Source organism: Furipterus horrens, unplaced genomic scaffold, assembly GCF_987537825.1.
Source record: "Furipterus horrens unplaced genomic scaffold, mFurHor1.1.pri manual_scaffold_2, whole genome shotgun sequence".
Lineage (NCBI taxonomy): Eukaryota > Metazoa > Chordata > Mammalia > Chiroptera > Furipteridae > Furipterus > Furipterus horrens.
Window position 1 is genome coordinate 144,374,703 of NW_028327172.1, and position 18,258 is coordinate 144,392,960.

The window sequence follows — 18,258 nt, forward strand, 5'->3', positions numbered from 1 at the left end:
TCTCTCCCTCTCTTTCTCCTTTCCTGTCTCTCTAAAAATAAATAAATAAACAAACAAATATATAAATAAATAAATTTAAAAAAAAAAGAAATAGTTGAACTGTTTTGTGGGATGGTTGTTAAGAAGGTAAGCATTTATGAAAGACTGTAGGAGATTAAAATAAAGCAAATTTTCTTTACAAAGTCCTGAGGCTCTGTAGTCTTCTATAATTTTTTAACTTATTCTTGACTGTGCTCAGATCAAACTTTAGTAGTCTTTTAAAATGTCAGCACTTCTTTATTATCATTCCCAAGTTTATTTAAAAATTCTATTTTATGCATCTAAAAGTAGTTTTGTGGATGGGTAGGGTGCTGCTAGATGGCTAGATGTGTGATAAAAACAGATACAGCAAAATGTCACTGGTATGACCAGGAAGTGGGTATCTGAGTGTTCACATTATAGTTCTTCCAAATTTTCTGTTTTTTGAAAAATTTTTCATAATAAATATATTTTAAGCAAAATGTTGTAAAATAATTTCTGTTTTAATGAAGCAGGCTGTGTTTTGGCCTTGGGCCCAAGAGCTAGGTTGCTATAGTAATGCAAAAGTGATAAATCAAGCTTCAATCACAACACTTACTATAGAAGTTTAGGACATTAGTCTTCATGAAAGGGGTTCTAATCTCAATAAACATGAAAAAACAATAATAACTCACCACTTATATACAATAGATTAGCATTCATGGACTGAGAAAACTAAATTACAAAGCCAACCTATCAACCTTTGTGTAATCATGAGAAATTTAACCAGGATGGAAATGAATAAAATAAATTCTGAACATCCAAAATGCAGAGTGTATTTAAATTGTCCTTGTATTTGTCAGGGAACTTAAAATAACTTTAGGAACATAATTTCAAAATTTATTATATTGAGTAAAGTAAAAAGAATGCAGATATTTAAGAAGCTACAAGTGCTTTAATTGGTTAATACATTTCTGGAGATATTAATTTAGTAGTTTTAGGGTATAATACAATTTCAGTTATAATCCTTTTGGTGTCTCCATCAGAACAAAATCAGATTTAATTTTGTAGTAAATAAAAAGACAGTATAAAAACCACCACTGTTTGAGTCTTTTTTAATTCTTGAAGTTGCATTCTAAAAGCATTCTGAGTGTTCATGGTGATGCAGAGCAGTCCTTGGCTTCTCCAAGGTGCAGCATTTTAGCAAGTATTTACCACAGTGCAATTCTCCCATTACTCTTTTTCTGCCACCCATCGCTTTGGCCAATAAACAAAATGATAGATAGAACCATGGAATTGATAAATGCTGCACTTGTGTTCTTTCGGCTTCAGCACTAATTTTAAACCATCCTCATCCAGCAGGGCATGTCATTGGTTAATGGGCATGTTGGACATTCCCACCATCTTGCACTCAATTCTGAGTTAAGTGACCAGTCAGGCAGAAGCCAATCTGCTTCAACTATCCATTTGGTAGGTCACTGATCTGAACTTTTCTATTGGTTTGATTACCTTCTTTCCTTTATTCCTTGATTACTAGATAAAAATCAGTAGGATAATAGATGTAGAATCCACTCTTGAATTCCCTATATTCTTGAACATGATAAATAATTAAGAAAACTTTGCCGAGCACCTCAAAGCTGTTTTAATGCGTAGAAAGCATTTTCCATAGACACAAATCATTGCAAAACTTACCACTTTAAAACATGTATGGATTAGATTGACATACAATGCAGCAACATAATCATTTTGTTTACAAGTTTTCATGAACCAGTTACCTTTATTTAGTTTTCCATTCTGAGTAATCCTTTAGCCATGGGTCGGTGGATACAAATAAGTTAAACAAGGAATTAATGCATCTAGAAGTGGTATGTTTATTTCACAATATAGGAGAGAACTGATTCTGCCCAATGAGATTTCTCTGTTTAAGTGCTTTCTGTTACATTGAATTTTCCATATAAAATTGTCCATATGAATTCTCAAAACACAGTCTCCAATCAGGTTAAAAACAATATTCTCATTCTAATTCTCAAAGTAACAAGTAAAGGGACAAGCAAAATATGAATGTAATATGTAGTAGATAGAAAACTTGCCTCCTATAACCATGTCCTTAGGAAGGGATTTAGAGTTCAAGGATAGATTCCTGAGTAGAGATAAGTAAGCTATTCTTGAGACATTAACACAACAAAATAGAAGCCAGGCAACAGGTTGTAGATATACAGCTAATTCAGAACAAATTTCCTTTATGAAATGATTTTGAAAGCCTTATTTTGTTTATTGCTTAGATACTTCACATGTGGTTGGAAAGAAGATAACTTCAGGCTGAGATTAGTTTTAAAATCACTCTAATTCTGCCTCTATTCCTAGGGTTCAGAATCCCAAGATGTATGTAAGAAAATTTCTAATACTAACTTAATGAGTTTGGGTTGTATTTGAATATGCTGTATTACACACAATATATTCATATACTCACCATTCCTTTTGTTAGTTAAGCTGCAAGATCAACTTAAGCAAACAGAAATAATATGAACTTCAGGGATTGTTTGTTTTGTTTACTCTTTGTTCAGGCAGGAGGGGAACTCACAATCCTTTACAATCAACAAGGAATTTTGGATGTTTGCCTCTAAATTCCTTTACAGAGCGTGATATTATATAGATTTTTGGGGGGAAAAATCCTGGAATAAATATTTGAACTTCTGTCTTTTAATGGAACTAGAGAGACTTTTGATTATAATCAGGATTTTGATGTAATAAAAAAATTAAATTGCGGGGCTAGTTTCTAGACCCACCAATTTCAGGCAAGAGGCTTGTCTACCTTATCTAACCCTGTATCCTTCAGGTATTCTTCTCAGCATCCTTTTCCAAAAAAATTGCCTATCATTATATTTTTTTAATAACCTGCAAACTTTAAGTTTACTTTCAGTTTTACATTGAAAAAGATGCTTATGTCTCACATTAAATTTGTCTCATAGTCTCTATACCTTTGGGTGATAGAATTATATAAATATGATTTTAAAATAATGTGTTTAAAAGGCAGATTAAAAGTATTCTTTTCACATAATATAATAGAGTAAGAATCCAAGGCATAGGGAGGAGAAGTAACTTTCCAGAAATTGAACTATGAGTCTGTCTCTGAAATTGAACCATATAATCTTAACTCATAGATGTCAATTTCAAAATCTCACTTCCCTGTCATATGAAAGAGTGAGAAACTTTAAAAATTGATTATTTTATCTTTTCTAAGTCTGTTGGTCTTCTTTCTTAATTGGCAAGACTCTTTTACTGACTGGCAAAGCAGCAAAATCAGAGTACTATGCCATGAGAAATGAGAGGTGTTGTGTCGGCATGGGTTATTTCTCCATCCACAGTACACAATTGGCTTAAAGATCCAAAGGTGAATTCTAGATCCACAATCAGGAGAAGAGCTAAATTAGGTCAAGAATCAAGAACCAGTGTGTTCTACAACATCTGCGTTTCATAAAAGCTTACATAACGTAGGAGTCTGGGTTACAGACAGTCTCAGTAGCTCCGAGCACTCTGTGGAAGACTGGTCTATGCAACTGCTGTCTTCACCTAAACACAGACAGTGCCAAAAGCTTGCTTGCAGACTCTCAGTTCTACTTTCTAGGTTCGTCTATAAAATTTAGAAGTTCTAACATCCTCTAGAGTATTAGAACATCTTTTAAAAATTGACATAACTTCAGATGTTTCATTTTTCAATAAAAATGATAACAGTTGCTTATTTTTTATCATTTATTTTTTAATTAAAAATAGAAAGGCCCAGAAGACTCCCAGGCAGCTGAAATTCCTATAGGCAGTATGGCAGCTTCCAACAGACTATGTGAGTACTAATTTAAAACAGCTAAACATTAAATATAGAAAGTGCCATAGAAAAAGGTTATATCTGTTTTAAAATAAATGTCATAAATTTTATATTGGGTATGTATTTCATTATTAAAAGTTTTGCAATAGAATTTTTAATAAAGACTTATTTCCATCAGTCATTCAAACATAACACCCATTAATATCAACTTTACTCCATTCTTTTAAAATGTTGTTTTCCACAACTGTTTAAAACTGATCTTCTAAAAACTTCAATTAGCATAAACACAGATGTGATTACCAGAACTCCTTTAAAATCATGCTTACATGATGATTAAGCCTATCGCTTCCTATGAAGTTTGAAGACATCATTGGTATTTTTCTGTCTTCCATCACTGTCTCCTAAAAATTGATATTGTTCACAAATGTCTATCTCACTTGTGATACTGTCATTTAAAATGGTGAAGTTCAAAATGGTGGTACCTCATTATTCACATTTATTCTATAACTCATTTATTTATATAATTTTCAACCAACCTTTTCTTTCTATGACTTTCTCTATTTCTGAATGTAATTTACCAGTTTTGGGTAGGAATTTAGTTCTTTTTGCTTACATTTAGGAATAGTTCTTAGAGGTATTTTTTTGTTTTTTTTTTTTATCTGTTTTGGTTTTCATCAGTTGTTCCTGAATCTTTACCCCATTTTTCTCATTTATATTACCTTTTTGTGACACATGCTTCTCAGTATTTTAATGTTAAGAAGCTATGATGAGTTATTCCCATTCTACAATAAGTTATTGCCCAATAATAAAAATAGCTATCGTTTACTGAGCAGTTATTATATACCAAACACAATGCTAAAAACTAGACATGGATTATCTCATTTAATCTTCCTACATTTTAATAAGGTAAGAATAATTATTATTCAAACTATACAAGTAAAGAAACCAATTGTTACAAAGGATAAGTCACTACCCAAGATTACATAGCTAGTAAGCCCCAGAATTGAGGAACTAAGTAAGTGCTAATGCATCAATGATTTTTTGTGATCATTAATGATCATTAATGCATATATTCATATGTTTCCTTACATTTCATTCATTCAAGAGATGTTTGAAGATGTGCCCTGTTTCAGGCACTGATGCATAAAAGAATACAAATAAAAATGGTCTTTATCTGTAGTTTGTAATGTGGTTGGGGGTATAAATACTAATAAGAACAAACATGATTGTACCAATCACGATTCTAACTGTGTTAGATACATTGATTTCTGTAATTTATTTGATTCAAAATATGTAATTACATAGTCTGTCCAACCAATTCTGTTTTCAGGACATTGTTAGTACAATTTTTTCTTCTAAATCTTCAGTTCCAGGAAACATTTTAGAATCCTGTCACTTTGTAGACATACAATAGATACTTATTCATTTTTATTTTTGAAAGAAAGCAAGAGGCAAGAAGGATCCTCAAATTAGGAGCAAGGAGCAGATTCTAGATCAGGGAGTAATGATGGTCTTATTCAAATATTTTGTAGGCCTCATATCTTTCCACTTCAGATATCAAGGTTGGCATACAGAAAATGGTGAACAAACCCAAATTCAATTACTCAACTGCCCTTTTGCCAGGCACATATTGAATTAGCTTCAGATATTTGATTACTTGTTTCATATTACCTCACTGGTGGGGTTCAGCTTGTGTTTCAAAAGACAGGATAAAAATATCCTATCCACAGTCTGATTGAAATAAACAAAAAGCAAAATGATATTAGGTCCAGACCTTGCTCCACCATGGAAAATCTCTGGGAACTCAGAAACATGGAACTCAATATGACTACCAGGTACATATGGAAAAGTAAATATTATTGATAATTCTGTAATGAGTACATTAAAATTACCAGTACACACTTGTTTTACCTTCTGCTGAATAATTTTAAAATTATTTCAAACAATATGCATGACATGTTCCTTGTGGCTTACAGGCAAAATGTGTATTTGCCTTGTGGCTTGTTAGGTATCCATGATTTGACATTTAGAAACCTATAATCAGAGAAAATAAAATAACATAAAACAAAAATAGGCCACACTGTTTCTTAGCAGAATATAAATTGGGTAAAAATTTTCCATTTGAATATATGCTGTTAATATCAATACTACAGGTAGGCATGTAGAAATTATACCTTATTTACATCCTGCAATATTGTCCAATGTATTACTTTAAATTACTTCATTTAGAGCTTTATTTCTGAAAAGGGGCAGGAACAGCTAAGTGACCTGGTAGCAGGCTTCATTAGATTCTGAGGTCTTCCAGATTAAGCCAACAAGAACTCCCTGAATTCAATAATTTGATATTCAGTCTGTGTTTTTATGACTGTTGCCTGGAATCTTTTCATTTTTAACAAAAAATAAAATGAATTAGTAAACCACAAGAAGGATATAAGTCAGTCTTGCAGTGACCGTTCTAAATTTTAGAAGGAATATGCATGAGAAATCTTTGCAACAAAGTCAAAACAGCTATCTCCTGGCTGATTATCTGGGATGTATCTTCTGTTCATTGGACTGAAGCTACTTATTTCATGGTATGGGATATGAAATGAGTCAAATTATACCCCTCATATAAAATAGCAAACCATATTATAATATAGTCCCCCTGTGGTCTTAGATCATGTAACAGAAACCAGGAGGCAACCTCTTCCTATTTTTATTGAGTTTACAATTATTAGAATACTATGTTCAATTCTAATGGTAACAACAGCTACTACTTAGACCTGTCACACAGTATAGAACAACTGAGTAATTAATGAAGTTTTAGACTATGGCAATCGACTTTAATGGCTTTTCTAATCAAATGGTATACTTAGGTTGTTTACTGTCAATAAGTGTTTTTTATTTATTTATTTTTTATTTATTTATTCTTTGATATGCTTTATTGTTTATGCTATTACAGTTGTCCCAATTTCTTTTCCCTTTGTCTCCCTCCACCCAGTGATATCCCTCCCTCCAGTTGTCCCCTGCCTTAGTCCATGCCCATTGCTTGTGCATATAGTTCCTCTCAACATCTTCCTGTCTACTCCACTCCCTCCTACTATGCTTCTTAATTCCTGTACCATCTCCCTCCTTTTTCTTCCTATCTCCTCCCCACTGACTTCCCCACAAAATGTTCCCCATACCTATAATTCTTCTCCCACTCTCATGGCCTACTTAGTCTGCCTTTGTTTCAATTCCCTAGCTTCTGTTGTTGGTTGTTGTGATACAGTTTTCATTTTAATGTTCATAGTTTTGATCCTCCTTCTCCTAAACAAGTCCCTTTAACATCTCATATAACAGTGGTTTGGATCTGATGAATTCCTTCAGTTTTACTTTGTCCTGGAAGTGCTTTCTCTGCCCTTCTATCCTGAATGACAGCTTCACTGGATAGAGTAATCATGGTTGTAGATTTTTGCTTTTCATTACATTGAATATTTCTTGCCAGTCTCTTCTTGCCTGCAGAGTTTTTTTTGAGAAATCAGCTGAGAGTCTTATTGGGACCCCTTTGTATGTAATTCTCTTCTTCTCTCTTGCTGCTTTTAAGATTCTCTCTTGATCCTTAATTTTTGACATTTTGATTATAATGTGTCTTGGTGTGGTTCTCCCTGGGTCCAGTTTTTTTGGAACTCTCTGTGCTTCCCGGACCTGTAAGTTTATTTCCTTCCCCAAGTTCAGGAAGTTCTGCTTCATTATTTTTTCACATAATTTTTCCATTTATAGTTCTTCTTCTTCACCTTCTGGCAGCCCTCTGATTCGGATGTTGGCCTGCTTATAGCTGTCCAATAAGTTTCTGGGCCTCTCCTCATTTTCCTCACTTTTTGTTTCCTCTTTCTGCACTGCTTGACTGTTTGTTCCTACCCTATGTTCTGATTTGTTGATTTGATCCCTGGTTTTCTTGCCCTCACCACTAGTTTCGTATGTGTTTTTGTTCACTTCCGTAGGACTAGCCTTCATTCATTCCCCGTCTTGTTTAAGATCTGCTGTTAGGTCTGTAAGCATTTTTATAAGCAAAGCTCTTAACTGAGCCTCAGAAGATTTCCTATCTGCTGAACCTTTCAATTAGATATTTGCTGTCTGATCAGCTGTGTCACTGGGATCTCTATCATGATCTGTGCCATCCTGACCATTTTGTGTTTACCTTTGCTTCCTGGGCAGGGCTGTCACACCTCCTACGCTATAGGGGGAGGAGCCCCATGCACTCATCACAACTGGGTGACCCGTCTCACCACGCTGTGGCGTTTTCTGCAGGGGTGGGGGTCCAAGAAAGATTCCTGCCATTCACTCTCCGCTGAGAGACTGGGAGCCTCCTCCTCCATCCCCACCCACTCTGGGCCTCATAGTCCAAGGCAATGGAGGTCTGCCTTCCCTGGCTTTGAAATCGCAAGCTGACGGGTGAGGTCTGCAGCCATGGGTGCTCCCCAGGTGCTTCTTGCCTCCCCCTAAATATGGGTGTCTGTGCTTACTGCTGTCCCAAGCCTCCGTAGCTGCTGCTGCAGACAGCACAGCTTGAACTCTCCTCCCTGGCTTTGCCCCTCCTACCTGTCCGGACGAGCACCACTTCTTCATACGTTGGACTTCCATTTATTTTCTGGAACTTTTGGTTATTTCTGGTTTTGTGGTAGTTGTATTCCTTCTTGGTTGTGGAGGGAGATGGAGCATGTCAGTCTAGGCCTCCATCTTGGCCAGAAGTCTCCTATGTTTGTTTGCTTATGTGTCCCAGGGAGAGCTATGGCTTCTGTTATGTTGTAAGGGGCAGAGCCTTAGGGATTCATCAGTACAGGACGGCCTGTTTCACCATGTTGTGGCGCTGTCGTGGGGGAGGGGTCTGAGAAGGAACAATGCTGCTTGCCCAGCACTTGCCCTTTTTCCAGGCACTTCTGCCACTTCCGCACTGGACTGGCGCCCCTCTAGCTGCTGCCCTGGCCATCGTTTCCAGAGTGGATGGGTCTGCAGATGTTCTAGGTCCATGGCGGCCCTTTAAACAGGCAGACTCTGCTGTTTAAACTGGCAGTTTCTGCCTCCGTCCCAACCCCCACTGGTTTGTACAGTCAAAAGCAATGACGCTTGATTTTTTCCCCGTGCTGGGACAGTAAGCTATATGGTTTGGTGAGGAGCTGGGAATGCTCCCCAGGTGTCCCTCCTGACTTTTTAAAACATGTAACTATGCTTTCTGCCAGCCTGCCGCTGTTGCTGCTGCTGCCACCACCACACTTTATCCTCTGTGCCCCGGCTCTGCCCCTCCTACCTGTCTGGATGAGTATTTCTTCTTTATATCTTTGTTTGCTGGACTTCCATGCACTTGGATTTTCTGGAACTTCTGGTTGTTTCTAGTTTTGAGGTAGTTGTTTTCCTTCTTAGTTGTGGAGGGAGACGCAGCATGTCTGTCTATGCCTCCATCTTGGCCGGAAGTCCCATTAAGTGTTATTTCTGAAACACCTTTTGTATGGTCATTCAACTTCATAATTGATTATATGAACATATAGTCTTAAGTTTTTGAAAATAGAAATTTTGTGTGTTAAAAACTTGACCCAGTTATGATCTAAATTATTTAATTAATTAAACCCATTATTATCTGAATTAGTTCTTTGACTCTTCACCAGTCAGATTGTGTATATTAAGTAACAGAATCCCATGAAAACAGTTTCTCCTTATTTTGTTCAACATGTAGCTGGTCTAGTACTGAAAGTTATTTTCTGAAAGATAAGAACATTAAGTAATTGTTCCCAAGCTAACTCAGAGATCAGCAGAGTTGGAAGTGGTTCTGTGGAGGTCACAACTGGCAAGTGAATGAGACACTTTGTCAGGGTGATTAGCAAGAACCAGGCATACAATAGCAGGAAGTGTACACTAAGGACAGCCTGACTCAGAGGGGATTGTTTTTTAAAATAGACTCCATTTTAATGCAGGGAGGATTAAAATGTTTTACAAAGGTCATTGCTGGTATTTTGGGAGGTTATAACACTATTATTTTTATTTTCCTCTTTTTTTTTATTTTTTAGACAAGGTGATAAAATAGAGAATTTCATGAACAATTTAACGGTCTGAGCTGTTAAAAAAAAAGAATCAGTGACCATACATCCACACATGTTGGTTACCATATTTGCCTCTCCAAGTCATGATTTATTTTGAAAGCTGAAGTGAAGCGGGTTACTTAATCTGATGTAATTTGAGAATGTCAAAGATGGATGAGAAGGTTGGTCCTGTTTGAAGGATTCCACGAACTATTTAGTGCTCTATTAATGCTTCTCACACCTTTTTTGTTTTTTTAAGGCAAATCCATTAGCTCTTTAGCAATAATGGTATTGGTTGGGGATAGCCTGCATAATTTTGCAGATGGCCTTGTGATAGGAGCAGCTTTCTCATCTTCATCTGAATCTGGAGTAACCACGACAATTGCTATCCTGTGTCATGAAATTCCACATGAAATGGGTAAGTCTAACAGTAGAATCACTGTTTTCTGCTTGTTGAGAAAACCATAATATATTTCTAACTATGGTCTCCAAAGCTTCCTTTTCTAAAATACTATAAAAAGATGAATATTTTTCTTCCATAATTTATTTTAAAAAGCAGAAAAGAATTAGGAAAATTTCCTTTACCTTGGGATAAAATTCCATTAGCCTTATATTTCCCAGGGCCAGAAGTGACTCTTTCAATTCTGGAGAATGCTGTATGGGAGTAAGTCATTAGAGAAATTTCCTTTTAAAGAACTTTGGCAAGAACTTTTAAATCTGCATAGTATATGTGGGAAAAAACATTAAGAGGGAATTTTAGCTATTATGTCAGCAAACAGGTCAATGAGATAAAATAACATTTAAATTAAAGCCATACCATGGTTTCATCAACTGGATTTATACAAGCTATCTAAAACCAACTGTAAAATTGATATGACAGGCATATAGTAGCAGATGCACATAAGACTCTTTATCTGGATAATCTTAATAGCCCTGTAATTCAAATCCTGCCTCCCAGAAATCAAGATGAGATAGAATATACATTAATGAAACAGACCCAGAAATAGTAGAGGCTGGCCCCAGGCACACCTGTACCCTAGAGAGAAGGCTCTGGCTGTCATTCTGTCTGCTGCCATTTTCAGATGTACCTTGCCCCACCATGGGCAACCCTGTCCTCTGTGTTTAGTGTTTATTATCAGAAGTCCTATTGCCAACTTGTCCTTGACCCACCTCTCTTGAAGCATTTTATCAAAGGTCCTTCCTGAATCCATTGAAATGTATCTTGTCTGGGTGCTCTAGCCTATGGTCCTGCTTTATGCTATTATAGTAAAATCACAGAGGAGTGTGACAGTCTGTGGCAGGCCAGCAAAGACATGTTAAGACCTGTTCATAGACCACTTACACAATGGACCTAGGAAACTCAGTCTTCAGGCTGTCTTTATCGAAGTTCAGCCTCATCTTAATCCCCAAAACTAAGAAATAGAGGCTCTCAGATTCATATGCCATTCTTCTCTTGGAGGAAAGGAGAGAATATTATGTTTTCAAACCACTAAGGCCTTAAAACATTTTCTAAAGGCAAAGTTTGTTTTCCTAGTAGTCAACTTTGGCAATGATCTTAAATTCTCATACGAAGCAGTCTTCTCTTTTCCCAAAGCAGTTCCTACATAAGTAAATAATGAAAGCCCACATAATATTTACTACCTTGTGATTTTGCTTGGCAAGTTTCCAGGCAAAAATATTTAGAAATCCGGGGACAGCAAATGCTTTATTTTGCATTTATCTAAGCTGAAAATGCCACAGGACATCAGAAACTAAGGAGTATGTCAGAGTTCTCTGTATATACTATCTTTGGGAGCAGTAAAAGAAATTGAATTCTTGAAATGTAACTTCCTCATTGCATAATGAGTTAGCTATGAATCCTAGAGAAATTAGGAAAATGGCTTCTTACATGATCATTCAGCTTAACTTATAAAATTCATTCCAGTTGCTGACATTTAAAACAACCTAATAGCATATTGCTCTACCAAAACCATCATCGGTTAATTGATTATTATATTATCTCTTTTCCTTACATTTCAGGAGACTTTGCTGTGCTGCTAAGCTCTGGACTTCCTATAAAAATTGCCATCCTGATGAATTTTATAAGTGCTCTAACTGCCTTCATAGGACTGTACATTGGCCTCTCGGTATCAACTGATCCTTGTATTCAAAACTGGATCTTGACAATTACTGCTGGGATGTTCTTATATTTATCCTTGGTGGAAATGGTAAGCTTTGTGGCTTTTCCATTTTGTTGTTCTAAACACTGAAAATGTAAAACAGAGAAAAAGCAATAAAATGGAAGGATAGATAGGAAAAAGAAAAGAACAATATAGGTAACAATATAAAAGATTAAATAAATATTCTGTGTAATCCAAGAAAGGAAGTTTTAGGCAGAAGAAACATAATTTGAGACACAGAAAATATTGACATTCTTTTAGTGAACTGAAATGGAATGAATGAAACCTTTATAACAGTCAAAAAGTGATCATCAGTTGATTCTGCTCTGGCTTTGAATCTGTATATGATGCCTATACTTCTAGATGAAAAATAAAAAAGCTTGGTTAAACAGCCAGCTATTTTATTTATACATTGAGAAATAGGTCAACTGTATTTATCATTAAATTAAATAGCTGTTTGACTTAATTAACCAACTGTATTTTTAAAAATAATTATTGTATCTTTAAGTTGTAATTGCCAGATCATTATCATGTGGTGAAATAAGAAAGATTATTTGGTCTTTAAAATTGCAACCTATATTTCCTAAAGGGGTCCTTGCTGAGACCAGTGGTAACTCAGTCATCATGTTTCATCCTCTATGATCTTAAAAAATATTAAACCTGGGAAATTTTACATTTTTTGTCCTTTCTAAATTCTGCTCTTCATTAGAGAAGCCAATCTTTTTTAAGGTCATTTTCTATTAAACTTGTTTATAACTTAAATATCTCAAGCTGAAAGTAATAATGAAAATCCCTTCTCATGAGTTGGAATAAGGTAAAAAAAATGACATAAATTATCAACAGAAATATTTAATACTGAGAATCAATAAAAACCAATTAGAGTGAAAATCAAATAAACAATCTTGAAGATAATATACAGAACAGGACCATTGGGATAACTAATGACATGGCAGAATCCAGGTACTGTCCTGGAAGTAGATGAAAATAAATGTTTCATAAGGAAAAAAAATCTAGAAGCCAGGAACCTGTGCAGATAGAATTAGAATAATAGTGCATTCTTGAAGTAAAATTCATTAAGGGAACTCTTCAAGTGAATACTACCATTTAAAATTCCATCGTAAATGCTTCTGACGTTCCAGTTGTTGCTCTTAAAATTTTTTATTTTTTACTTTATTGATTTTAGAAAGAGAGAGGAAGGTGAGAGACAGACAAACATTGGTTTCTGGTTCCACCTATTTATGCATTCATTGGTTGATTCTGGTATGTGCCCTGATGGGGGATGGAACCCTTATAACATTGGCCTATAGAGATGATGCTCTAACCAATGGAGCTATCCGGCCAGGGCCCAATTGTTCTTTTTAATTCTAATAAGATTCAATTAGATGATTAAACACCAAAATGTACTTCCATGTTTACATAAGTTCTTACATGTTATTTATGATACTCAGGAAAGTTCCTTATCTTGATAGTGAAGATAGCTAAAATTGGGGCAGATTTTACACACTTCCTCTCCTGAACCCAAATCCCTAACTCATTGTTAATATGGACAATCCTTTGATCCTTCTAGTTTGAGAAATCTGGATTTCTAGCCTTTTGTCACTTCAGAAAAACACTGTTCACCCATCATTGAATGTTGAGAAGTACCTTGTGTTCACAGTGTCTCTGTATGAGTCCTTACATTCACTCTTGAACCTCCTGATTTTCAGCTTTCTACTTTCTTTTCTCTTTATGAGTCAGTTGGGAGTAGTTGTGTTATTTTGAAGTTTACGTTTTTCTTTATTTTTTTTTCACAGTCTGAATCTCTCTTGAAGTATGATAGATGTGTATGTAGGTAGTCAATTCTTTTCTTTGTTAGGGAGAATACTCTCCTAAGATTGACCTGAGAAGATTGTCAAGAGCTATTTGTCATGTAGAACCCTGAGCTAAATATAACATTTTCCCCTCAGTGTTTCTCCTCTTGATTTTGTAAGGGTAAGGCATTGCTTGTAAGAAAGCATTGTGCCTGATATCCTATGAGATTCCAACTAGAATAAATCTTGACCTTATTAAAAATTACTATTGGCCCAGGAGAAAGCAGCATTCTGGCAAAAAGACAGAAAATAAAATACTCTGAGCTTTCTGGAGCTACTTCCTATAATCCAGGTCACCTGCTCTCACGGCCTTTTGCGTAACTTCTAAACAAATTCTACTCTTTCACACAGCAGCAAATTTAACTGTTGCTGTACCCTGAGGCTGTGCCAAAGAAAATAGTCTTTTGCATTTAAAGGAAAGAAAACAAGATTTCATGACTCTGTAAATAGCAAAGAAAATAAATAACAACAATGAAAGGGTAATGGGAAATACTTTCATACATGGGTTATTTACTAAACCCTGAAAATTTACCAGCAGGGTTAATGAGGAAAGATTAGCTAGATTTTTACTTTCCTTGTTTGTTTCAAAGAAATTGGGTGTGTTATTTCAAAGTTCTAAAAGAAAAAGAACTAGGGGCAAAAATGGGGCCATTAACACTGAAGTCAACAAGGAAGGAAGTCTTCTGGAAATCTGCCAAAGTGGTATCGCCTTATCCAAGCACACTAATTCCCAGTTGTTTTGAATGGTTTCTAAAGAAAGTTAAGAATGAACGTAGCTCTGGGTGGCCAGAGGAAATTCATTCTGTTTTAAAGATCAGTGTCTTAGACTGGGTTTTCCCCAAGCAGAGGCTAAGAAAAAGGCTTGAATGAAGGCAATACATTTGGGAGATGATCCTAGGGAGGACTGAAGGGCAGATCTACTGAAACAGAGCTGGATAAATAGTCAATAAAACAATGTGTTTTTATTAAATTGACCACCACTCTGAGGAATCCATAACACAGGACCTTTTGGAAGGGCTCCTGGCCCCATTGTTCAAGCTGGCCCCACAAGCAATATTTTCCACACTCAAGTTATACATGCCCGAGTACCAGCGGAGTTCCCATGGTGGTTCCATGCCAGAACATCAGAAAAGCCCAGGTCAGGAGACAAAGGAATGCAATGTGGGCCTGAAGCAAGGCTCTATGCAAAACAAATCAGCACCTTCTTGGAACTGGTCCCTGTAAATGTGGCTAGGGGCTGAGAAAATATGGAATAGCATGAGAATGATGATGCTCATGTTCTCCTTTACTTACAAGTCCCATCTATCATGGTGGGAGGGCAAAACTCCACAAAGACTTAATACAAAATAGTGGAACAAGCTCCAAACCCAGCTGGTCTTGAGGTTATATTTGATATTCATCAGCCTCCTCCTGTAGCACCCAATCTTGATTCTCCTCACTTTCAGGCAACACTTTGGCTGACCTGGATTTCTTTCCTCATAGGCAACTCAGGCTTTACTGAGAGGTCTGCTTTGACAGACAGGACAGGTCATGTTCCTTGTAGTTACCTGATCACTATTGTCAATAGGCATGGAAGAAACAAGAGGTGCTTCAAGGAATCCCCAGGCTTCTGGATATGTTCATTGCTTACTCCATTGTGTAACAATAACCCTAGCTTCCATGGTAACCAGTGATAAACACTCCTACCAATATTGTAACTTTTCTCTATCAGTTGGTCCATTGGTATCAGGAGCTCAAATGACCAGGTAGTAGTAAGAGCTTCACATTCAGGGGAAATATTCTCTGGTGTATTCTCTTCTAGTAAAACTTTAGCACTGTAGTCTGACAGTACTAAAGTTTGCATGAACAGAAAGCACAAATTCCACAAGTAGAAAAACTGGCAGTGATTGGCGACCATTATTTCATGATTTTCTGTTATTTATGCTCTTATCTCTTATTTCCTACCTTCTACTCACTTTGCATTTAATTTTTTGTTTATTTTTTGCTTTTTATGGTAGAATAATAAATAATTGACTTTAAATCTTTCTTCTTTTCTAATCTAAGCATTAAAAATTCTAAATTTCACCCTGGCTGGTATGGCTCAGTAGATTGAGCACTATCCTGAGAAACAAAGAGTCGCTGGTTCAATTCCCAGTTATGGCACGTCTGGTTTGCAGGCCAAATCCGCAGTTGGGAGCGTGTGAGAGGCAACCACACATTAATGTTTCTCTCCCTCTTTCTCCCTCTCCCTTCCCCTCTCTCTAAAAATAAATAAACAAATTTTAAAAAATAATGTTATAAATTTCCCTCTGGCACTGATTTAGCTGAGTCCCATATATTTTAATGTGTTGTATTTTCAATATTGACTATTTAGAAATTTTCCATGTAATTTTTTGAGCCATATGTTATATAAAAGTATGTTGCTTAATTTCTCAATATTTGGAACTTTTCTAAATATCTGTTTGCTATTGACTTTAATTCCTTCATAGTCAGAGAATACACTTTATATTTAGTTTTGAAATTTTTGAGACTTGTTTTATGGTTCAGCATATGATCTGTCCTGGTGAGTGGCCCCTCATGTATTTGAAAAGTACATGAATGCAGTGGTTGTTTGTTGTGGGGTTTTGGGAATGTCAGGCTGCTTGATAGCATTATTCATATTTTCAAATTCTGTACTGATTATTTTTCTCCATTTATTCTAGTAATTACTGAGGAAGTTATGTTAAAATATAAAACCTATATTCATGGCTTGTATATTTTGTTCTTAGTTCTATCCATTTTGTGTCATACGCTTGAATTTCTATTATTAAATGCATGCATATTTTGGATTGTTATGCCTTCTTGAAGAATCAATACTCTTGTCATGCTAAACAGTCCCTCTTTATCTCAGGTATAATTCCCTGTCATGAAGCCTTCTTTGTCTGGTGTTAATATAGTCACATCTGCTTTCCTGCTCACTATTTGCACAGAATATCTTTTCCATTCTTTTATCTTCCACCTATCTGTGGAAAGTAAGTGGTGGTGTCTTGACACAATATTTGCACTGTCATTTAATGTAAGTGTCTGATACAATTAGTAATACCTGTGATGGATAGGTTAGCATCCATTTATCTTGTTTATCCACTTTCTCTTACTTTTATTTATAACCACATCTTTTGGTTTGCTATCTTTTTCATAGTCCCATGTTTGCTGCAAAGACTTCATGAGATTTATTCTCTCTATATAATGACGCACCCCTAACCGAAATATATACATGTTCTAAGCTCGGGAACCTGTAACTACCTCATTTTACGTGTCAACAGGGACCTTGCAGATGTGATTAAGATTTAGGACCTTGAGATGGGGAGATTATCCTAGGTTATCTGTGTTCCCAATCTGATCACATGAGACCTTAAAAGTGGAAAACCTTCTCTATCAGAGGTCAGAGAAAGATATGTGATAACACAAGGAGGGTCAAAGAGATTTGTCATTGCTGACTTTAGAGATGGAGGAAGGAGTCAGGAGGCAAGGAATGCGGGCAGCCTCTAGATGCCGGGAAATGGAAGGCAACAGATTCTCTCCAGGGCTGCAGAATGGAGAGCAGCCCTGGTGACACATTAATTTTAGCGTGGTGACCCTGAAAGGTAAATGTGCATTGTTTTAAGCTGCCAGGTTTGTGGTAACTTGTTAACAGAAGCATAGAAGATGAATATATCCCTGTGCTACTTGCTAACCTTTTTTAGATGCACTCGGGAACAGAGGCAGCTATATAGGAGCATCTCATTCTGGGAACCGAAGGTCTTTATAAGAAAATTCTCAGACTGAAAGTCAAAAGGATTTTTCAGCTCCACCTTCCCTAACATTTACAAAATTTCTCTAATAGGAGGAAAAGACAAGCTCTGGAAGTACTGTTTTCTTCAGCAGTTCAGATAAGAGAGACTTTATCTGTAACATATGTGATTTATGGCTTAAAGATTAAATTAATTTATTAAAATATAGATAGGTTATGCCAAGAAAAGGTTTATTTTGGATCTGAAACAAGTTTCAAACCTTTAGGCAATGTTCCTAAAGTTTTAGATCCTGTGAGACTGTTTCCATGGCAACAGGCCCATAGAAACATCAAGGAGCTATCACGATGAATGTAACTGATTATGTCCCTAAATTTGAGGGAACAGGACAACTGCCCAGGATACAATATGTTAATAACCTCCAAGCTGACAGTAGAGGAACTGTAACTCTGAGAGGTAGGTAGTGGACAAGGATGCGCCTCACTAATTCATGCCATAACAAAGTAAAACAATCCAAAATTCTGGTGTCCCCTCTGGTATGTCAAGGCAGATTAGTTGAGAATATTATTTCCTGCCTCCACAATCACGTAGTTTTCCCAATGTTTCCCTCTTCCTTCTGTACATTTTTCTGGAGATTCTCTTTTAAAAATTCTG

The 18,258-nt window shown here is 36.1% G+C and overlaps 1 protein-coding gene across 1 annotated transcript in view; it reads left to right on the forward strand.

Moving 5' to 3' along the window:
- The window catches only part of SLC39A12 (solute carrier family 39 member 12), a 62,226-nt gene that overhangs the window by 32,906 nt on the left and 11,062 nt on the right, over nucleotides 1-18,258 (forward strand). The window contains exons 8-11 of the mRNA XM_090268025.1: nucleotides 1,357-1,467; nucleotides 3,769-3,835; nucleotides 10,109-10,267; nucleotides 11,869-12,056. Of these exons, the coding sequence (XP_090124151.1) occupies nucleotides 1,357-1,467; nucleotides 3,769-3,835; nucleotides 10,109-10,267; nucleotides 11,869-12,056 (525 nt within the window). The remainder of the gene's footprint in view (nucleotides 1-1,356; nucleotides 1,468-3,768; nucleotides 3,836-10,108; nucleotides 10,268-11,868; nucleotides 12,057-18,258) is intronic.